The sequence below is a fragment of the Pristiophorus japonicus genome, chromosome 13 (genome assembly GCF_044704955.1).
Source record: "Pristiophorus japonicus isolate sPriJap1 chromosome 13, sPriJap1.hap1, whole genome shotgun sequence".
NCBI classification, from domain to species: Eukaryota; Metazoa; Chordata; class Chondrichthyes; family Pristiophoridae; genus Pristiophorus; species Pristiophorus japonicus.
This window is the reverse complement of record NC_091989.1, coordinates 32,049,521-32,073,264: the sequence shown is the minus strand read 5'-3', so window position 1 is coordinate 32,073,264 and position 23,744 is coordinate 32,049,521. Positions and strand designations below refer to the sequence as shown.

General features: G+C 44.0%; 1 protein-coding gene across 1 annotated transcript in view; it reads right to left on the bottom strand.

The window, feature by feature from the left end:
• Positions 1-23,744, bottom strand: part of LOC139277976 (reelin-like) — a 411,305-nt gene that overhangs the window by 132,267 nt on the left and 255,294 nt on the right. Inside the window, exons 21-26 of the mRNA XM_070896619.1 lie at positions 16,354-16,546; positions 11,412-11,524; positions 9,408-9,545; positions 8,706-8,892; positions 7,004-7,209; positions 5,891-6,062 (exon numbers count right to left, since the gene is read on the bottom strand). Of these exons, the coding sequence (XP_070752720.1) occupies positions 5,891-6,062; positions 7,004-7,209; positions 8,706-8,892; positions 9,408-9,545; positions 11,412-11,524; positions 16,354-16,546 (1,009 nt within the window). The remainder of the gene's footprint in view (positions 1-5,890; positions 6,063-7,003; positions 7,210-8,705; positions 8,893-9,407; positions 9,546-11,411; positions 11,525-16,353; positions 16,547-23,744) is intronic.

Here is a 23,744-nt window from a genome sequence, read left to right as displayed (position 1 = left end):
GTAGTGGAAACGGCTGAGTGTGGTGCATCGTCGGAACATTGGCATCTATTTTTGTGGCTGTGATTGTGATGACTTTGGGAAAGACACAGAACTTTAAAAGAAAGGATGACTCTGCGCACTGATAAATACTTATCCATAAACACCTATCTTATTTTAGTAATACTGCAAGTTTGATATTTAAAATCTCTGGTCACAGGTCTCTTCTATGGAGTCTTGTGTCCAGATATTTGTTGAACAATAGAGCAACTGACTTGAGTGACATAAGACAAGGTGATCCCATCCAGCACATCCTCTCCAGATCATTTGATCGTAATTAGTTAAAGTTGCTGCTTATAAAAAGCTGGGATCTATCTGATAAGCAAGGCAAATTATAGAGAATGTGGGACTAGGTGGCAAATTTCCTGAAGTTTCTACTGCAGACGCTCATCCACAGGAGTTAGAAAGAAACAGCTAGAGCGCACTTTGTCTGGGACCTTTCTTGGGATTTGAACAGGATCTCAAGAGTGAAGGGAACTATTGCAACCTGTTAAAGGAATGTTGTCGCAGTATTATTTTGTTTTTCAAAGTCAGTTGTTGCAATAATTAGGAACAGCTTACTCTGAACAGTCAGTTGGAATACGGTAAAGCACTGTCATGCATGGCTCAAAACTGAAACTATAAAAACTCATAAGAACATAAGAACATAAGAACATAAGAACATAAGAACATAAGAACATAAGAACATAAGAACATAAGAACATAAGAACATAAGAAATAGGAACAGGAATAGGCCATACGGCCCCTCGAGCCTGCTCCGCCATTCAATAAGATCATGGCTGATCTGATCATGGACTCAGCTTCACTTCCCTGCCCGCTTCCCATAACCCCTTATCCCCTTATCATTTAAGAAACTGTCTCTTTCTGTCTTAAATTTGTTCAATGTCCCAGCTTCCACAGCTCTCTGAGGCAGCGAATTCCACAGATTTACAACCCTCAGAGAAGAAATTTCTCCCCATCTCAGTTTTAAATGGGCGGCCCCTTATTCTAAGATCATGCCCTCTAGTTCTAGTCTCCCCCATCAGTGGAAACATCCTCTCTGCATCCACCTTGTCAAGCCCCCTCATAATCTTATACGTTTCGATAAGATCACCTCTCATTCTTCTGAATTCCAATGAGTAGAGGCCCAACCTACTCAACCTTTCCTCATAAGTCAACCCCCTCATCCCCGGAGTCAACCTAGTGAACCTTCTCTGAATTGTCTCCAAAGCAAGTGTATCCTTTCGTAAATATGGAAACCAAAACTGCACGCAGTATTCCAGGTGTGGCCTCACCAATACCTTATATAGCAGTAGCAAGAATTCCCTGCTTTTATACTCCATCCCTTTGCAATAAAGGCCAAAATACTATTGGCCTTCCTGATCACTTGCTGTACCTGCATATTATACTGCATATTGCCTCTGCCACCCTTTCAGGCAGTGAGTTCCAGATCCCCACCATCCTCTGCGTAAAAAAAATTAGTCATGTTGGAAACGCAGCAGCCAATTTGCCCAAGGGCAGGCCCGTACAGCAGTGTGATGGTGACCAGATCATCTGTTTTTTTTTTATTGATGTTGATTGAGTGATAAATATTGGCCTGGATACTGTGGATAACTCCCCTTTCGACAGTGCAGTACTCCATCAGCGACTTGATGCATGACCTTCTGACTCAGAGACAAGAATGCTACCACTGAAGGCTGACGTAAAACCAGCTAAAATGCGGTGAATGAGGGTATGGAGCCCAGAAGAGCCGAGGGCCCAGGGGCAGCACGGGCCAGCCCACACTGCGATATGTGTGTGCACTAGGTCCGTGCAGCAGAGCAGGTCTCCAGTCGTCCTGGTGAACCCTTGCCACTGGATAAAGGCCTAGCTTTGTCAAGCCCGTGTGGTGGCTGGTGTGCAACGGTCACCACACGTTAAAAAAATCCACGCACAGGCATCTTCCACCCCCTCAATTGGAGTTCAGGACTGGAACATCGGGTCCTTCATTGAAACATCTGTGAACTCTTGTGGAAGCGAGACATTGTCGTTCGCGGGACCACCTATGATGATACTATACCGAAAGCAAAAGCAAGTCATTCATAACAGTCAAAGGTTTGAACCTGATCAACCTCCTATATCCCAATGATTACTGAATCTTTTAGTTACCTCTCTGGTAATTTTTAAACATTTATAATGGCGCAATTAAGACACTATAATTTGCTCGGCTTATCAGATATATCCCAGCTTTATATGGGCTACAACCTTGACTAATTACAATCAGAGTATTTTATTAATGATAAAAGAATGCTCCATTCTGGTGATTAAATTTTATGGCAAGATATATGTGTATAAAGTTCAAATCTGTTTCCTGAACCTATTACCACAAGCATTTCCAGTCTTTCTGTGATTATTTCCAGTGCGTCAAGGATATCAGTCTAAATTTTATATCGAACATTGCTGGTATATTTAAAATAGCTGGGTTTATGAGTATCAGAATGTGACTGGAACTCCATTAGCCACCTCCAATACTTATTCCCTGATAGTAACTGGCAGGGTGTCACTTGAGTGAACTGGCAGGGCCTCAAACCCAGTCAGCTAAGTGCCAGCTGTGGCTCAGTTGGTAGCAGCCTCACCTTGGAGTCAGAGGTTGTGGTTTCAAGTCCCGTTCCAGAGACTTGAGCACAAAAATCCCGGCTGACACTCCAGTGTAGTACTGAGGGATTGCTGCACTGTTGGAAGTGCTGTCTTTCGGATGAGATGCTAATCCTGCTCTCTCAGGCTCCTGTGGTACTATTTCGAAGAAGAGCAGGGGAGTTTTTCCCGGTGTCCTGACCAATATTTATCCCTCAATCAACACCACTAAAACAGATTATTCAGTCATTATCATATTGCTGTTTGTGTGAGCTTGCTGTGCGTATATTGGCTGCCGCGTTTCCTACATTACAACAGTGATTACATTTCATTGGTTGTAAAGTGCTTTGAGACATCCGGTGATCGGGAAAGGCACTATTTACATGTAAGTCTTAATTTCTTTCTTAGTCCCCAGAGCTACAGCAGCTCAGAAGGCCACTGAAAACAGATATCTTCAAAATAAACATTTAACTTTACCGATGAAAGTAAGTCAGTTACATAAGATTGCTGGTGCTACTGAATCTATTAGAGGGACATTTCACTCAATTTATTGATGTACCTTATCTGCCTGATTGCTAATGCTAACCAACATTACACTTCCCATTACACTGGCTTTGAAGCAGAAAACAAGATTGATTTTTTAAATTATCTGCATAGTTTTACTATTTTACATTTATTTATTTAATCACTTAAAAAAAGTCAGTCTCCATTGTTTTTACTGTGTGTTTTTAAAAAGTTGGACAGCTGGCAGGCTCAGAGAATCTCAGGTATTGCTGGACCAACCAGATTTTTGCGTGCTCACCTCATGTTCTGAGATGTGGAAATTAACATTAACATTACAGTGATAAAGCTACTCAAACATCAGGAATAACTATTAATGGCGCACCACTAAATGAGACAGTCTAAACAAAATTTACAGAAAAATAAAATAATTTAAATTCCTGAAAATGTAAAATGCGGGGTGTATAATTCACATGGTTGCATCACAGATAACTGCAGGCCGATCATTGCTGTGCTAATTATGTCGAAACTGGTTAGTGCTATCTGCAACCCAGTTGTGTCCGACAAAGTAAATGTCTGAAGTACTGTAAGGATTAATTTCCCAGCCTGCTGAATGGGCTGATCTATCATTTTACTTGATATGTGTCTACGTATTGGTTATGGATATCACTGATGGAGTTAAAGTGGGATGTTTGATTTAGCTCTGCAAATTATCAGATCTGGGGATGGAAAAAAATGTTTTCTTTTTAACAGTTAAACATGCCAAATTATATCTTACACTGCTAGTAACAGAAGACTACAGATTAGCTATAGTAATATTTTTTGTTAATGCTTTTACTGGAGTTTCCCCATTTAGGGGAATGGTAGCATAGTGGTTATGTTACTGGACGAGTGATCCAGAGACGTGAGGTCAAATCCCACCACGGCAGCTGTGAATTTAAACTCGGTTAATTCAATAAACCTGGAATAAAGGGCCCAAATTTGGCCCTCCAGTTTTTTCGGCGCACCTCTGAGCCCCCCACCAACATTTTACCTCAGAAGCAGCGGCAAAAAAAATCCTTCCGATCATGGACGACTCTCGGGCGTCTGTGGAGCTGGTGAGGTGCAGAACAAAGGGGGGGGGGGGCGCGGAGCTAGGTCCCGGCGCTGTAAACAGTGCCGGGACCTCTGCACATGCCGCTAGAGTGTGATCGAATGTGCAGTAGCTCCTAGCAGACCGTTTCTGCAAATGCACACTGCAGGCTGTGTGGGAGGGGCCAAAGCACATCGTCCCTAGCTTTGGCTAAATGGGCTCCCTCATCGGCGGCCCGCTGTGTTCCCTAAGGTAGGACTTCTATTTTTTACTTGTTATTTACTGATTGATTTTGGTGCTTCAGGTGCAGGGTTCCTTCTTTTTTTTATTTTTTATTTACTGGTTGCTTATTACTTCTGCCCTAAGTTAGTTTAGTACAACTTTTTTCTGGCCAAATTGGCATAAATAGTGTAAGTGGCTGGGAACGCCCCCTTTTGAAAAAAAAAACTGACCAAACAAAAAACCTAACTAACTCACTTACACTGGCGCAAATTAAATGGCCATATTTGCAACTAAAAAGATACACCAGAAAAATCAAATTACACCAAAAGAAAACGGTGCAACTCATGGGGAAATTTGGGCCCAAAAATACTAGTATCAGTAATGCTGACCATGGGCTCAATTTTCTCAGTGATTTGTGCCATTTTTTTGGAGCAGGCTATGTTTTTGGTCTATGTTTAAAAAAAAACACAGTTTCCCCAATCAATTTGCACCAGTGTAACTCAGTTAGTTACCATTTTTTTAGGTTTGTTTTTTTTTCAGCCAAAGGGGGCGTAACCTGCCATCCGCGCCAATTCTGGCCATTTAGGCAAGTTTGGCCAGCTGAGAGTTATTCCAATTCTGCTTAGGCCAGCGTATGTGGCCTCTGCAGAAAAACCTTCTGGAGAGTTAAAGAAATCAGCGCAGGTAAATGCAACAGATGCTCGGACACGAGCGAGCGAGAGACTGAGACAGAGAGAGACAGAGAGAGAGAGAGACAGAGAGAGAGAGCGAGAGAGCAAGAGAGAGAGAGAGAGAGAGAGCAAGAGAGAGAGCGAGAGAGAGAGAGAGACTGCCCGACCGGGGAGGTCATTCAGGCTGCGGGCCAAACCGGACCTGCAAGCCCTTCGGCTGGGGGGCATTGGAGGTGAGTTGCTGCAATATATTTCAATGTGTTTTTATGTTTTAATGTGTTGGGAGCTGGCTGTATGATTCACTTTGCAGTCTCAGCTCGCATTGTCTCTCTGGTTACCATGGCAGCCTGATCTTTTTGGCGCAGATCAAAGCTCCACCCCTAAAACTAAAGGACAGGTTAGGCCACGCCAAAATGAGGAAATCCAACAAGGAAACTTAGAACATTTTTTTGGCGTACTTGGGCCCCCAAAAAGCGGGCGTAACTCTTCAAGTACGCCAAAAAAAAGCTTTGGGGAAAATTGAGACCCATGTAACTACTGGATTGTCAGAAAATCCCGACTGGTTCACGAATGTCCTTTAGGGAAGGAAATCCGCCATCCTTACCCGGTCTGGCCTATACGTGACTCCAGACCCAATGTGGTTGATTCTTAAATATCCTCTGAAATGGCCTTGCAAGCCACTCAGTTAAGGGAAATTAGGGATGGGCAATAAATGCTGGCCTTGCCAGCGATGCCCACATCCCGTGAATGAATAAAAAAAGTAAAGATCAGTAATAAAAATGGTGACATTTGTTACCTGCTGTATTGTTGGTGTGATGACAGGGATAATCTGCTTCTGTCGTTCTGATAAAATGATAATGTCATCAATAGCCCACTGATCATATCCCTCACCGGAGTGAACTGGCTGCCACCAGCGGAACCTCGTACAAGTGGTCTTTGCAGAAGCCGGAAGCTCAAAATAAACAAATCTGTTGAATGTAACACAAATAATCAAAAACAAAATGATTTCTGTTTAATGTTGTTTAAATTTGTTTTTCTTTCACTCTACAAGCTTGGACCATTCTCAGAGAAGAAGTCAAAGAAAAATTGAATTCCCGGGCCTCTGTGAATAGACCTGTTGAACCAGCTGCAGCAGAACCTTCCTTTTTCCCTCCTTCCTGTGTGTGAGTGCCTCTCCTTCACTCGGTGCCTTCCTCTGATGGATTAGCTAAATTCTTGAACTCACTTTGAGAGGGTTTGTGGGCCCAAAGCGGACATGTTGCAGCAACACAGCACATTTGTATCCACTGCCAGAAAATGTGGCCTGCGGGTATGTGGGGGACATCAGCGTTTATACCAGATAGCTGTCATCTGTACTCAGGGAAAACCACTTCTGGAAGTGGTTACAATTCCTCTGGATGAAGCAGCAGTACTTCATTTACTTTACAAAGCTGAAATGAGAGCTGGCACTGATAGCAGTACTTTAGGCTAAAGTAATTAGTTGGTGATATTTCGATGGTAAATCTGGTGAAAGCACCTTTGAAGAGCAACTTTGTGCTGCTTGGTGCATCAGTACCCGAGTTCACCCTCAGTGTGTGTTTAACTGACTCACCAAGAATTCCAATAGGGAATTCAGAAGAAACGTCATTGCCCAGAGAGTGGTGAGAATGTGGAACTCGCTACCACAGGGAGTGGTTGAAGCGAATAGTATAGACGCATTTAAGGGGAGGCTGAACAAGCATATGGAGGAGAAGGGAATCGAGGGTTATGCTGATAGATTTAGATGAGGAAAGACAGGAGGAGGCTCGAGTGGAGCATAAACGCCAGCATGGACTGGTTGGACCGAATGGCCTGTTTCTGTGTGTATATCCTATGTAATCCTATGTAAAACATGGCACTGGTAAGTATTTGTTCCCTCCCCAAGTCGTACCTGGGTTGATTGAAGTCAGAAAAGTACATTTCTGAAAGCAGGTGCCAGGTTATACCAGCATTGTTGCTGTACTGCAATAAGACACCCTCCTCTCTGCTGTCGGGCATGTTACAGGAGCCTGTGTTCCCTCCAATCCGAACGTAGAACTGGATAAAGTCTACCCATTGGGTGTCCAGGTCCCAGCTGACCAGCTGTCTTTTCCCATTCTGGACGAACAAGCAAATGTGACAAGGTTTTAATGTTACAGTATCTGATATGCCTTTTATTTAACATTGTCCTTGCAATCAACAGCATACGCAGGAACTGCTGGGGAAATGTGGAGGGTGAAAAACATGAAAGAGAAAACAAACTGTCATCTTGGACTGGAGCCCACAGCCAGACTTTCTCTCCTCCTGTCTCAAAAAAACTGAGTTTGGATCTATGGGCACCTGCTCCCCCCCCCCACCCCGCACCCCCAGCACCTCAGTCCAGTGATTATCCTTCACGTGTGAGTTTCGATAGTGACTATCGGGTGCGACTGGTGCTTGGCAACAATAGTCCAGCTTCCTCGTATCCTCACTTGATTTTTCCACACCCACACTTTACAGGAAGGCTTGCGAGAGTGTACATCCTGGGTGATGTTCCTCCTGCTTAGCCCGGGTCAGGGATGCCCATTGCTGCCTGGCTGAGATCAGCCAACTCAGCAACACGCCAGGAGGTAGAAATTCAGCGACACCCTAAACAGGGCGCACCTACCGCTTGTGATGTGTTTCCACCGCTGCTGTGGGTGAGGTGGCCTCCTGCACGAAATTCAGCTCTTTATCATTTTTTTTGGAGCGGACCGGAAGTCGGTCATAATGGGGGCAGAAGTACAGGCGGTGAGAGCACACTGGAGGGGCGGAAGTGGAGGTGGGATAGAGTCTCCGCCGCTGTCAGTCATCGGCCTGGCGCTGATGACGTCATTCCACGTGTGCGTCACTCCGTCTCCCCCCTTCACTTAACAGGGAGAGCCTCTGCAAGCTCTGCGATTATTTTAGTTAAGTCCACTGGGCCAACAGGGAGGGTTTTGGCCGGGCCAGAGGAGGTGCCAGGCTGCCTGTTGGTGGCCCAGCCAAACCTGGAGGCATAATTGTCGGGCCGACCTGGCAGTCGGCTGATTAAAAAAAAATGGCGGCCGCGGCAGTGCGCCCTCCCCTTGAATGGCCGCCGCACAGCCATGTCGCACACACGGAAAAAAAAACAGTGCACCGACAGAAAAAGCTGTCGAGGGCATCGTTCAGCGACCCAAAGATTTTTGTAGGTAAATTTCGGTGGCGGTGCGGGAGATGGGCGGTGTGCTCTTTGATGACGCACTTGGGTGGGTCGGCAGCATCGGGGACCACGGGAAAAAGCACAGAGGTGAATTTCGCTGGCGGCAGCCATCGGACTCCAAATTGGCGGCCACTGGACTCCACCCCTTGGCCACCGCTTTCCGGCAGTAAGAGGCCTTTTCAGGGGGCTGGATTTCATCCCCCAGGGATCTGAGCTAGAGCCGGTTTAGCTTCGGTTAGGCTTAGGTTACTGCTGTAAACAACTAAGCCTTCGAGGGACCTAGAAGTTGTTTATCTTCATTTATTATTTTCAACAAAGCGCACAAGGAGCACAAATCCCCACGTGGCGCTAAAGCCGCTTTTCTTTCAACTGACACTGGTTCAGCTTGTATCGGATGAAGAGTGACTCATACCTCTGAGAAATAGAGAGATGAACCTGAGGAAATGACTCCGCAGCCTTGCTCCGGTTTAACAATTTGCCCACCAATGACTTCCAGCCAATCATTCTTCATCACAGCCTCATTCTCAAAGTCACACGTCACTGTGGAGGGCAACAGGGCCTCTGGCTTACAGGTAGATCCATGATAACCTGCATCACATCTTTCAGGAAAGAAATGACCATTCTCAGGCATTGTATTGTGATTATGCAGTTCTACACTGTGTCTATAAGCCACATTTTAGCTTAAGTTATCATAAAGGGATGATGAAACAAATGCTTGTTGGGATTTTAAGGTCATAAATATAAATTACTGCCTGTTGGGATACAGATGCAATCAAGTGTGTAACTAAACATAGCAAAATATGGAGCGAGATAAAAACATTCAGTCCACCAAACCCATCCATTCCGGTGTAGAATTTACCCCTTCATAGACTTTACTTTGACGTCAAGTACTAAAAATGTCTTGATCATTTCTAGAATCCTGTGTTCAACACTTTATTAGCTAAGGGTATCCAGGGATATGGATCAAAGGTGGATAAAATGGAGCTGAGGTACAGATCATTCATGATCGAATTGAATGGCGGAACAGGCTCAAGGGACTGAATGATATACTCCTGCTCCTATATTTACAGATATACTGACCAGTCAATAGTTGTATATTACTACATCCACATACTTGCATAGTCCATTGTGACACCAGCCATGGCCACTACACATCTCAGGACACTGTTGACCAATATAAATATCATCTAATGCCCATTCATCCTGAGCCACATAGTAACTCTGGCTCCAGCGGAAACGTGTAGCACTTGACCTGAATAAGTTTTTAAAAAGTAGGTTAGTCTTAAGAATTTACTTATCTAAAATGATGTGTGAAATAACCTCTAATGATATGGAGACTAATAGATCTGAGGAACTTGGTTGTATCACTATAAAGAATGCTGGAGATCAGATGAAAGAAAGATTTATAACTCCCAAATAGCTCAGTTGGTAAAGGTAACTGAACCGTGCAGGATAGACGATCTCAGGTTCGTTTCCTGTTCTGTGTTGTTTTAGCTGATGGCAGCATAGGCGCTACGGTTGGCCTGAGTCTCCTGAGCTAGAGAGGGGAGAATCTGCCGTAGTTCCTGGTCTTGATCGTTATTGGCCGATCCAGACTGGACGTGTGGACAGGGCGGTGCTTGACTGTAAGAACAAGACAATTGACGACCCTGCCAATATTCACTGTCTAGGTTCCTACATAAAGAACGGTCACTTGGGTAAGGTGCCAAAGGGCAGCCACTACCCTTGGAATTGTACCCAAACATGAGTTAGCACCTTCCGGAGAGGAGGCTACAAAGAAATGATTAGGACCAAACACTCATTTTCAAAAATATATATTTTATACAAAGAATACTGTAAATTTACACAAAGCATATTAATGTTGCTCAGTGACTCTGCTCTACAGTGCAGCTGAAGTGCGGAAGTCAGTGGCGAGGGGAATCTAATCTGCATCCTATTAGGAATCTGTGTACAAATATTTGACTATAATAAGCCTCCGACTCTAATAAACTTTCCCCTGATCATAATCAAGCCCAAAATACTATGATCAAGGAGGTTAAAGCTCAATAAAATGAATCCCAGCTGTTTTGTTGATCCCGAACTGCATTGGCTGAATATGGAAAATATTGGTTTATTGTATCAGCAACTCCCGTTTTGGTCAAATACTGCATTTAGTGTCTGTAGATTTATACTGCATTAGTCATCAACAGTAGAAAATGCCACTCTGATTACATTATTTAGCCCGTATATTTGTTGAGGGGAGGCGAAGTCCGGTCTTCCTGCGAGATGTGTGCTGCTTCCAAGATTGCAAGCTTTTTCTGAGACTCTTGTGTCGTTTTCTACACTCCCTTGTGGTCTGAATCGAACTTTTAGATTATTGACTTTAAGGCAGCCAAGATATGTTACAATCGTCGCATCACCCCAGATTGGTTTTCAAGGTCAACCATTTAGAAAGTTCAGTTGATTATAAGTGAATGTTGGAACAAGCTCTTCCCTGTCAAGAACCAGATAATGTAATAACAATTTAATATTTATATTCCAAAACGCAAATGTGGTAATTACTCTGCGTTTGTAAAAAGAAACGGTCCCTGACAGCTGCCTGCATCTCATCAGTACTGGTGATATGCAAATATCTACCCATAAAGACAAATTCATTTTCATAAAGCAATAACAAATGTAATTTGTCTAAGCTGCACTTGATACTTAATATGATTGGAAAAAAATGGCAGGCTTAATGCAGCAGGTTTCATCAAATGTCCTGCAAATGTTTAATGAAATTGGTGCTCAGATTAACAAATCCCTTCTGACATACTTGAACATGTTTAAATACCAGTGTTCGTTGCAGTTTGAATGCATTAACGAGATAGGGAAGAATTGGGCTTATTCAATCAATGTTAAACAGAAACCTGTTAAAACATTTTATGGCTATTACATAGATTAAAAATTCATTTGAGTCGATAACAGCTGTTAAAATAATTAAAACGATAGTCACAGGTTGGGGAGGAGCCAATTACAGTTACCTAGAGTCTTTCATTTCACATTCTGCAGATTTATGAGAAGAGACAGTTGGTGGGAAGACAATGATTCATCTTACATTTGGCCCATTCCCAAGGATTAATGTCTGCAATGATTTTCTTACCATGTTTTCTGTGGCAGGGACACAGTTACTCTCTTCCACTGTGAGAACTCAGAGGAGTGATAAACACTGGCAGAGGTGAACTCCTGGCAACTAGGCATGCTGGGAAAACATTCCTGCAGGGAAACAGGTCAATCCAGAAAATATCAAGAATACCACACTTTTAAATTGCACATCTGCCTGTTAATAGACTGCAACTGAACAGTTTTGGAAGCAATAGATTAGTGTAGATTCAGAATTACTAAGCCAAAACTGAGTTTGGTCTGGTTAAGCAGGCTCAGCTCCATCTGTTTCTTACAATTCTATTTTTTTTTAAAGACGGGGTGCTAGATCATAAAATCCCTGTTTCGAGGTGATTTTTAACCATGATCAGATTTTTTTTTGTATTTACTGTAGAAAGTACACAGCTACAACAAAAAGCTGCGTGTTCAGGAATAAAGCACGCATCATTTTCAAAATCACAATTCTGTAAGATTTTCAACAAGATTGCGAGAATGGTCTCCTAGTCAGCCACATTTGGGATATCTGCAGCGGTCATCCTGAATTGAAATGTACTCCTGGTGCTGCTCCTAGCATGAGCTTCTGCACTCCTCATTGAACCAGGTCTGGTCCCCTGGCTTGATGGTAACGATAGTGTGAGGATTACGCCGGGCCATGAGGTTACAGATTGTGGTGGAATACAATTCTGCTGCTACTGATGGCCCACAGCACCTCATGGATGCCCAGTTTTGAGCTGCTAGATCTGTTCTGAATCTATCCCATTTAGCACAGTGATAGTGTCACACAACATGATGGAAGATGCCTTCAGTGTGAAGATGGGACTTCATCTCCACAAGGACTGAGCGGTGGTCACTGCTACCAATGCTGTCATGGACAGATGCATCTGCGACAGGTAGATTGGTGAGGATGAGATCAAGTAGGTTTTTCCCTCATGTTGGTTCTCTCGCCACCTGTTGCAGGCCCAGTCTGGCAGTTATGTCCTTCAGGACTCGGCCAGCTCGGTCAGTAGTGGTGCTACCGAGCCACTCTTGGTGATGGACATTGAAGTCCCCAACCCAGAGTACATTCATCGCCCTTGCTATCCTCAGTGCTTTTTCCAAGTGGTGCTCAACATGGAGGAGTACTGATTTCATCAGCTGAGGGAGGGCAGTAGGTGGTAATCAGCAGGAGGTTTCCTTGCCCATGCTTGACCTTAAGCTATAAGACTTCATGGAGTCCAGAGTCAATGTTGAGGACTTCCAGGGCCACCCCCTCTCTCCCATATACCACTGTGCCGCTACCTCTGGTGGGTCTGTGTTCTAAGAGTGTGAGTTAGAGAATCGAGATTGCTGTTAAACGCGATCTCCTGTCAATGTTCCCTTCGAGTGTGCTCACTATTGACAGCTCTGAACTTATTCTACTCTTAACTAAGTTCATTCCTGTTATTGCTCAAGCCAGTGGGACAGGGCATACCCAGTGATGGTGATGGAGTAGTTTGGGACATTGGCTGAAAGGTATGATTCTGTGAGTATGACTGTCAGCCTGTTGCTTGACTAGTCTGTGAGACAGCTCTCCCAATTTATCTCCCTTGGTGAGGAGGTTTTATTCTTCTTATTGTTTCTTGTAGTGTTTTTTTTTACAACTGAGTGGCGTGCTCGGCCATTTCAGAGGACAGTTAATAGTCAACCACATTGCTGATACTCGCCCTCAAAGCCTCCCTGGTAAAGTGCAGCATCCCCACTGACTCCTGGGAGGCCCTGGCCGAAGACTGCCCTGGGTGGAGGCGGAGGATCCGGGAGGGTGCCAAGCGCCTCGAGACTCATCGGCGAGTGCATGCGGAAGGAACATGCGGCAAACCTGTCCCACCCTCTCTTACCCTCAACAATTGTCTGTCCCACCTGTGGCAGGGACTGTGGCTCTCGCATTGGACTGTTCAGCCACCTAAGGACTCATTCTGAGTGGAAGCAAGTCTTCCTCGATTCCGAGGGACTGCCTATGATGACTAGCTTTTTATTCCAGATTTTTATTTAATTAACAGAACTTAAATTCCACAGCTGCCGTGGTGGGATTTGAACTTGTATCTCTGGATCATTAGTCCATCCTTCTGGATTACTAGTCCCATAGTTTAACCACTATGCTACTGTTCCCTATCTCCTCCTGTTGTGCATTTGCATCAATTTCAGTTGGAAGAATCAAATTTGGATATGAAAAATAAAATCTTCACAGGCTGAGAAGATGGAATTGGTAACTTTAAAAATCAAAACTGAGTTTAAAACTAAATAAAACTATTCTGATGCCCATAAACCTGTACAGTAAGGACCTAAGCAGGAAGCTGAGCAAAGTAACTTGAAAGTGTTAGTTTAAATAAAACCACAAGCAAGGCTCTTGTTCTTTATAAACACATTTTTGATGTCACATTGCAGATCATGCCACCAGGATGCAATGTGAAATAACGACTGCACAAATTCACAACGCCAAACACACCACAGAGCGAGGTGTGGGACTGACAGGGAAAATTAATGCAAATTGTAAACATTTTTTCACTAAACATAATTTGTAGCAAGATTGGCACAAGTCTCAAAATTGAAATGGCACTGAGATACAAACCAGGGCCTCAATATTCAAGACACTGTACAGCATCAACTTTTCATTGGTAGACTACAAGAAAACGGCCAGCTGTCTGCACATTTTCTCATCCAATTTTGCAGAAAATTTGTCCAATAGCACAATTTTTGCAACATTTAACATTGAACTAAATGCTTGTGGAGCCCATTAGAATAGATTGTTGTAAAAAAATTAAAAGTTAAAATGTAGTTAGTTTGAGCAATAACAGGAATGAATCTAGTTAAGAGCAGAGTAAGTTCAGAGCTGTCAATAGTGAGCACACTCAAAGGGAACATTGGCAGGAGATCAAGTTAGAACTGCAACCTCGATTCTCTGATTCACTCTCTTCGAACACAGGAGTGCTGAATTTAACATTTCATGATTTCTTTGAAGAATTTAATATTTTTGACTTTCATTTGGTTATAATGAAGCAACTAATCTAATGAAGCAACAAATCATTGCACGATAGCAGAAGGATGGTGGGGGGAAGCATTGGAGTCATGATGCTTAATTGTAACGTGACTTTATGGAACAGACTCGTTGGACCAGCTGGTCTGTACCTGCCTGTCATTTTTGTATCTTTGTACGTTAGCATAAGCTACGAGTTCCTGGCTATATCTCTGAACAAATATTTTGCATCAGTCTTTATGGTAGAGGACACTAACAATATTCCATTAGTGGATAGTCAAGAGGCTATAGGGGGGTAGGAACTTAACACAATCACAATCACTAAGGAGGTAGTACTCAGTAAGATAATGGGACTAAATGCAGATAAATCCCCTGGACCTGATGGCTTGCATCCTAGGGTCTTAAGAGAAGCAGCGACAGGGATTATGGATGCACTGTAATTTACCAAAATTCCCTGGATTCTGGGGAGGTCCCAGCAGATTGGAAAACTGCAAATGTAGCGCCCCTATTTAAAAAAGGAAGCAGACAAAAAGCAGGAAACTATAGACCAGTTAGCCTAACATCTGTGGTTGGGAAGATGTTGGAGTCCATGATTAAAGAAATAGTAGCAGGACATTTGGAAAAGCAAAATTCGATCAGGTAGAGTCAGCATGGATTTATGAAGAGGAAGTCATGTTTGACAAATTTGCTAGAATTCTTTGAGGATGTAATGAACAGGGTGGATAAAGGGTAACCAGTGGATATGGTGTATTTGGACTTCCAGAAGACATTTGACAAGGTGCCACATAAAAGGTTACTGCACAAGAAAAAGTTCATTGGGTTGGGGGTAATATATTAGCACGGATAGAGGATTGGCTAACGAACAGAAAACAGAGAGTCGGGATAAATGGTTCACTCTCGGCATGGCAATCAGTAACCAGTGGGGTGCTGCAGGAATCAGTGCTGGGACCCCAACTATTTACAATCGATATTAATGACTTGGAGGAAGGGACCGAGTGTAACGTAGCCAAGTTTGCTGACGATACAAAGATGGGAGGAAAAGCAATGTGTGAGGAGGACACAAAAAATCTGCAAAAGGACATAGACAGGCTAAGTGACTGGGCAAAAATTTGGCAGATGGAGTATAATGTTGGAAAGTGTGAGGTCATGCACTTTGGCAGAAAAAAATCAAAGAGCTAGTTATTATTTAAATGGAGAAAGATTGCAAAGTGCTGCAGTACAGCGGGACCTGGGGGTACTTGTGCATGAAACACAAAAGGTTAATATGCAGGTACAGCAAGTGATCAGAAAGGCCAATGGAATCTTGGCCTTTATTGCAAAGGGGATGGAGTATAAAAGCAGGGAAGTCTTGCTATAGTTATACAGGGTATTGGAATACTGCGTGCAGTTTTGGTTTCCATATTTACGTAAGGATATACTTGCTTTGGAGGCAGTTCAGAGAAGATTCACTAGGTTGATTCTGGAGATGAAGGGATTGACTTATGAGGAAAGGTTGAGTAGGTTTGGCCTCAGAAGAATTGGAATTCAGAAGAATGAGAAGTGATCTTATTGAGGGGGCTTGACAAGATGGATGCAGGGAGGATATTTCCACTGATAGGGGAGACTAGAACTAGAGGGGCCGCCCATTTAAAACTGAGATGAGGAGAAATTTCTGCTCTCAGAGGGTTGTGGATCTGTGGAATTCACTGCCTCAGAGAGTTGTGGAAGCTGGGACATTGGATAAATTTAAGACAGAAATAGACAGTTCCTTAAACGATAAGGGAATAAGGGGTTATGTGGAGCGGGCGGGGAAGTGGACCTGAGTCCATGATCGGATCAACCATGATCGTATTAAATGGCAGAGCAGGCTTGAGGAGCCATATGACCTGCTCCTATTTCTTATGTTCTTATATTCTTATGCATATTTAGCACTAGGCAAGTCCAAAACTTTATATAAACTTGCTTTCATATTTACCTCCTGTACAAGATGCCAGGTCAGGCCATGGTTTGTGGAGTACTCCAGTCTGATTTGGTTGTCCACGTGCAGAGTAAAAGACTTCCCACAGCCCATCACCAGGCTGAACTGCAGCATATACGAGGCCCCGATCTGCATGGACTGGGTTTCGACATAGCGCATGCTCGAGCTTGTTTTGGAATCTCCGGTGAAACTGCGGCAAAGGCAAAAAAAAAAGCATTTAGTGTGCAAAATTGTTAGGATGAAGATAAAGGCAGAACTTTTAAAATAAAATAAAGCGAGTGACTGGATTTTGCAACAGGTTAGTCACTGACCTTTCACCTCTGGGCTAAAGATTCAAATCCAAACCAGACTGATTGATAAACGTCTTCTTTTCCTGTTAGTTGCTCAGGCCCTTTGTGAAATTAATTTTGGTCTGCCTAAACCCATAGACCCAAATGCATAAAGCTGTCTTATTTTGGGACTAAATGGCAATCTCAGAGAGGCTGCAAGTTGAGTGTTGTGGGAAATGAAAAAATGGATGCAGTAACATATGTTGAGATTGGGGATGAAGTACATTGTTGGGGCTGAACTTTACTCTCCATCCAACCGTGTTATACCTAAACTGGAGGCGTCTGACAACAGATGTCCAAAATGGAAATTGTTCCATTCCCAGCATTAAAATTCCTTATTTTGATGAACACAAAAATTGATTTACAAAATAATAGTCATATGAAAGTAATTTGGAACAAAATTATCCTCACGCCTTCAGATTTTCAATGGCCCTGTACTAACTCGCTGGTATGCTCACATGTGTAGTCTGGGATCTGGGACATGGTTGTGATGTTAAGCTGCTAAAATGGAGAGGTGCTTAACCTAGTCAGGCCACTGTTCACATACTCTCTTTGGGGAAGTGGTCTAAATAGGCACATCCTATCATCAATTAGCAGCTAATTATTGAGGGAAGTTTCCTCAGATTGGAAACTACTTGTAAATCCCCTGCTTCTTCACCTGGGAAAAGGCCAGGCTAAAACAAAGAGTGGGAAATTATTGTTTTTTTTTCTATTTTTTTATGCCTTTGACGCTTTACATTTGAATTGTGGCATTTGACATGTAATGGATGTAACTTTTTAACTCTCTTTTTCTGACCAGTCATATTATCCATGCGATCAATATATTTTACATGGAAATCATTACTGTGTACAAACATGAAAGGATATACTTTGTTGATAAATTGAGGTTTGAGTATAAACAATATGCAACTCTTAATAATTCAGGCCTTCAAGGTTGTAATGTCTCAACTTCCTTGGGTTATCATCGGTTATTGAGGTGGATCATACTTTAGTGGGATTGGAGTATCATCATCATCATAGGCAGTCCCTCAGGGTCGAGGATGACTTGCTTCTACACTAAACATGAGTACTCAGGTGACTGATAGGAGTATACTGTAGTCGGGTAAGACATTAACCCTCACAGCGCATGCAACTTTATGCTGTGACAGGAATTGTAGCCAACTAGAGTTTCCTGCCATACTGGAATTTTAATAACGAAGTCCAAATAGTCCAGAACTGCCCTGTTGTCCTTGCAGGAAGAACATTGGTGTTTCAAGAGGCTCATGCATAAACGCTTTATCCTAATTTCCTTTGAGGAAGGTGGAATTTGTCTTCTTGTCTGCAACCGAAATATGGCCATGAAAGCATTCTTTGTAGCAATCACTTCTAATGCAATTTCTTTTAAAACATGTGCTAACAGAAACAACAAATATAATATGCATGGTCATAGCAGGAGACAGTGGAGCTTTCACTATTAAAGATGTAGAGTGTCTACTGTAAATGTTGGGTGCCCAGCCACTTGCCAAAGGCCATTTTCATGATTTTTATTCATAACAATGATTGCTGTGAGAACTTTAAGAACGCTAACCAGCTTCCATTTTTTGGACAGTAAGAAGCAAGGAAATGGAAGCCATGCTAACCCACCGCATCATTCAGTTCCTAGAGATAAATCTTTTGAATTTTCCTTTTGTCCAGAAAATTATGCATATATCTGTGATGTTTTGCATAATCAGTGCTAACTGTAGTCTGTGTCTCCTGTTATATATGCAGACTATAGATATACTCTCTGTGTAGTCACTGTATAGTTGCATAAGATGGAGACGTGTTTACCTGATGTACTATCAGTAAGATTTACACAGTGTGTATACTATGCTAGCACCACTAGAGGGTGCAACTGGTGGAGACCAAGGTTTCCTGCCCTGGTGGCAGGGGCTGTATAAAAGGGTAGCCACTAAGCGGCTGCCTCACTCTGGAGTTACGAATAAAGGACCAAGGTCACTACAGTTTGAGTACAACATATTGCCTCGTGGAGTCATTCATAAGTGCATTACAGACATAACAACTGACGATGAGAATACGGACTTTCATGCGATTATGGCTACCTTTGGCACATTAAAAGACTTCGCAGTGGGGGATGATTGGGATGCCTTCATGCAAAGGCGCGAGCAATATTTTGTGGTAAACGACCTGGCAGGGGAGACGGACACATTGGCGGAGAAGCGCAAGGCTATACTGCTGACCAGTTGTGGGCCCGAGGTCTACCGCCTCGTCAGGGACTTGCTGGCACCCACGAAAGCCAAGGATAAGACATACGATGAGCTGACTGAACGAATTCGTGACCAACTAAAACCAAAACAGAGCATCCTCACGGCCAGGCACAGATTCTACACTCACCGCAGACCTGAGGGCCAGGAGATTGCAAAATATGCTGCCGACCTCAGGAGACTTGCGGCACCGTGTGATTTCGGCGCGCACCTCAACGAAGCATTGCGAGACATCTTCGTTATGGGAATTGGCCACGAGAGCCTCCTTCACAAGCTATTATCTGCCGACACCACAGTCAACCTGCAGAAGGCCATCAGCATCAGTCAAGCGTTCATGACCTCGACCTGCAGCACCAAGCAAATTATTCATCCTGTGGACTTAAACCTGGCAAGTACTGTACACAGAATGATGCCTTTCACAGGCAAGACTGTACAACGTGGCTCTGCCCAGGGCAGAGAGCACAGACCCCAGGGTTCCAGAACTCAGAGTCCGCCGAGGGGTGCTAGTCGAGTAGCACCATGCTGGCGTTGCGGAGGAAACCATAGGGCTCACCAGTGTCGGTTTGCTGAGTACATATGCAAAGCCTGTAACACGAAGGGCCACCTCCAGCGTATGTGTAAAAGAAATACGACTTACCGTCTACCAGAGGAGTCGGTAGATGACTTTGAATCCAGTATGACGATTTGGCCAGAGAGGCAACTCAGCCCCAAGAAGAAGTGTATACCTGCACCACCGATTGTCCTCCAGTGAAGATGGAAGTCAAGATAAACGGCGTTCCAGTCTTCATGGAAGTGGACACGGGAACGAGCCAGTCAGTGATGAGTCAAGATGCCTTTGAGAGGCTATGGAATGAAAAAAGACCCGAGCTGGTTCCAGTACAGGAAAAGTTGCGCACCTACATCAGGAGCTGATCCCAGTCCTTGGTAGTACAGATGTGAGTGTAATCCATAATGGCGTGGTGCACAAGTTACCTCTGTGGATTGTTGCGGGTGATGGTCCAACGCTACTCGGAAGAAGGTGGACAGGGAAGATTCAGTGGAAATAGGAAGACCTCTTCACTCCAGCAATCGATGTCCCCCGTGCTCAGAGGCAGAGCAAAACCTCACCTTCGCTTGGGCCAGGCACCAGAGAACAGACCAGCGCAGCACCTGAGGCACAGACCATCTATCATGACTACGTGGCAATGATCCAACCGCAACAATCTAAAAGTACCTTCCCGGCTCCAGTGGCAGGACTCCTGGGGAGGAAGATCGAATTCACAGGCACTCTTCCAGGTTTTGTGGCAAATTCGCGGGAGAGAAGGATCAAGGCAGTTGACCCTGAGGACCGAGGCAAGATAGTGTCCCTGCTGCAGCAAGGTGCAGCGTGGCTGAAAAAAAAGATGGCCGTGGCCTTACCACGAGGTGCAACGCTGAGGGATCAACACGTGGTGTCTAACAAAGGACTTGATTGAGGTAAAGCCAGCAGGGTTCTCTTAAAGGAGACTTGCAACCAACTGAACTTAAAAAGACATTGTATGCATGGCAATCAATGTAACGAACCGATTAAGATTGTGAACAAGATGTTGTTGCGAGATGTCGGTACTATTCCTAATGTAAAGAGCAAAGTGTTGCTGCGAGATGTCGGGAATAGAGTGTCCTCAAAAGGAGCAAACGAGCGAATTCGGGAGGGTAAAGGCGCTGATCCTGATGCCCTGCCCCAGGTGTCCCTACAAGTTATAGGCCATCGACCTCAGGAGGGTGAAGGCACTGATCCTGATGCCCTGCCCCAGGTCTATCCCACGCTGCAGGCACCCGATGGCACTATTCGCCACGGCCCTGGAAACAAAAACGGCACTAATACGCACAGTCGGCCACCGTTGCCCAACACCCGGGTGGAGACGGCGCAGCCCCCAGACCCAGTCGCTATCTCGGCCATGTCCGGGAGCGAAAGGTCAGAACCAACGAGTTCCCCAAACAGGACCTGGAACAGCCAGGTTCCCAACACCATTAGAGAGCTGGCAGAAGATTCTGCAGCCCTCAAAGGAGGACAGGGAGGCCACACACATCTGTGGCTCTGCCCACCACTAGGCAACGGCATAGGCCCTGAGTCCTGGCAAGGTGAGCGAACCAAGCCCACCCCGCTGGGAAGGGGGCGCAGCGCTGCCATCAGATGACTAGGACCCTGTCCGGTTGCTCTGGAACCTGCGTCTTCGCATACCTGTACTGCTACCTCAGTACTGACCATGCCTGGACCATAAATGCAATCTACCCAATCCTGGCGCACGACCGTAAAACGTAACGAATGTAAGTCACTGAACCAAGGTGTCATGATACAAACTGTAAAAGATGCTTTTTTTCTTCCTTTCTTTGTACTTGCACTGTGTCTGATCCTGTATGTTAATGTATCGGGCTTGCTGCATGATCTCGCTGTGGGAGGGAAAATGGATGTATGTTGTCATGGACATACGCATGGATCACACCCTGAACCCACTGCAACTGCCACTGCATCATCAAACCATCCAAACTGGTAACCACTATCCAACGTTGTGGCAAAAGGACTTGGGGGTTAACAGGGAGAGAGCCAAGCCAAAGCACAGCCAAGGTGCAAGGGCTATTGGCACTTAAGTCTGGGGAGAGCTAAGCCAGAGCACATAGTGCAAAGGTAATTGGCACAAAAGACTTGGGAGGAGAGTGATGTTATATATGCAGACCATAGATATACTCTCTGTGTAGTCACTGTATAGTTGCATAAGATGGAGACTTGTTTACCTGATGTACTATCAATAAGGTTTACACTGTGTATATACTATGCTGGCACCACTAGAGGGTGCAACTGGTGGAGACTGGGGTTTCCTGCCCTGGTGGCAGGGGCTGTATAAAAGGGTAACCATGTGGCTGCCTCACTCTGGAGTTACGAATAAAGGACCAACGTCACTACAGTTTGAATACAACACATTGCCTCGTAGGGTCATTCATAAGTGCATGACAGACATAACATCTCCCTCTGTGTTAAAAACAGGATCCACATCGCCCATCTATCAGGAGAGAGCCTGGATCACATTATCACAAATAACTTTGTATTATTATAGCAGCAGTCACATGATGCAGTATGCCTTGAGACCCAATATCAGTCTTTGCTGCCTGTGTCTTTATTTCTGTTAGTCACTCCCCACCACTGAACAACAATACTGCTACGGCCAGCGGCTGTAAACAACTTAAAACACAGCCTCGTATGTTTCACAAGGAATGAAAAAAAATTGCCATTTACAAGAAAATAACTGAATTATGGATTCCTCTGATACTTGACTGGTCCAGTTGATGACATCTTTACAACCCCTAAATTCAATTACTGCCTCTATCTCACTGCCAGTCATCATCCTATATTGACCATAATAATATAGCTGCCTTCTTTTTTATGGATTGTTTCATTTGCCTATTGAAGAGATGATGAGATTGATGTATGTATATATTTTTTCCTTGCATGCAGCAACACCAGCAAACCCACTGAAACCACGCATGCCTCAGAAGATTTCTAACTCAGAGTTTCCTCTAAATTGCACATAATGTGATTCAACTCCAGCAGTGGAAGAATACTCTAATAAAGAAATATTGTTTACCCAGAAATTACTATATGATTTCTAAATTCAGAACCACCCAACGCTCTGGATTTCAATTTACTAGGAAACAGACTCGGACTAGCTGCTGGATTTACCTGCTCCCGGCAGAGGAATGTTAAGGCAGAACTTCCACCCACTGCTCTGACACACTTCTCCGTAGTGGAGCTGTTTCTCTGCGGAGGAAAGGCACAGCCGATGCCTAAACAAGGAATGTTCTTGGGCCCAAGGAGTTGGACAAGTATCCACTGCCACTTCTCTCCCTGCAAAAGGGAAGTCAGTGGATCTTCCACTGCGGCTCCAGGGGCGACTATAACCCTCTTCTGGCAGGTTGCGGTGAAGATAGGTGTGCCACCCGGATTTCCCTCTGCTGATACTTTAGGGCAACATGGCGGAGGAAAGTCCAGTCCTGCATCTCAATTTCCTCAAGAACATCAAGATTTTCATCCATTTTCTCTGTGCCAGATTCACTGGAGGTGAAATACCACCTCAGAAGATGGCTCGTGTCATATTGTCCCATCCAGCACACATCCGCCATTTTCAAATTAATGTAGTTCAAAGGTTATTGAGTCTGCTCTTAAATAATTTCTTTATTAAGTCATAAGCCTGCTTCAGTGTGATTTGAAAAAGAATAAATCATTTCAAAAGAATTATTTACCGTAAATTTTAAACTGCAAAGTTGATTTTTGTTTCTGGCAGAGTGTCAGGTAACTGTAAACTTGACCTTGTGTGAGTTATCTGCTTGGCAGGAGAGCTTTGCACTGTAATTACTTTATTATGACTTCGTGGTCTAAAATAAGCCCATGATAATTTAATCATATTTGTTTAAAATTTAAATAATTTATGAGCATTTTAACCGACTCCAAATTTATGGCTTCTTATTTGGTAAAGGAAAGTGACTGATGGAAACATTACACATGATTAGACACGTTTCACTAGCTGTAGAAAATGAGATTGGGAATAGTCTGCACTGAATGATAAATCATCCAACCCAAGTTCATGCAATGAAGAAACATTGTCAGTCACTCCCCTGTGACCAACAGCAACATTGCACCTAACTCATTGCCGTGGAGTTGCCAAGAGCAAACCAAATGGAAGCCCAGCTGAGATCAGCTAACATTAATTAATTTAACCACTAATCAGTTAGATAGTGTGAATTGGTCTGAAGATTTCCCGTGGGATAATGGCTGGCAAGGGCTATGAAGGTCATCAGCCAAATT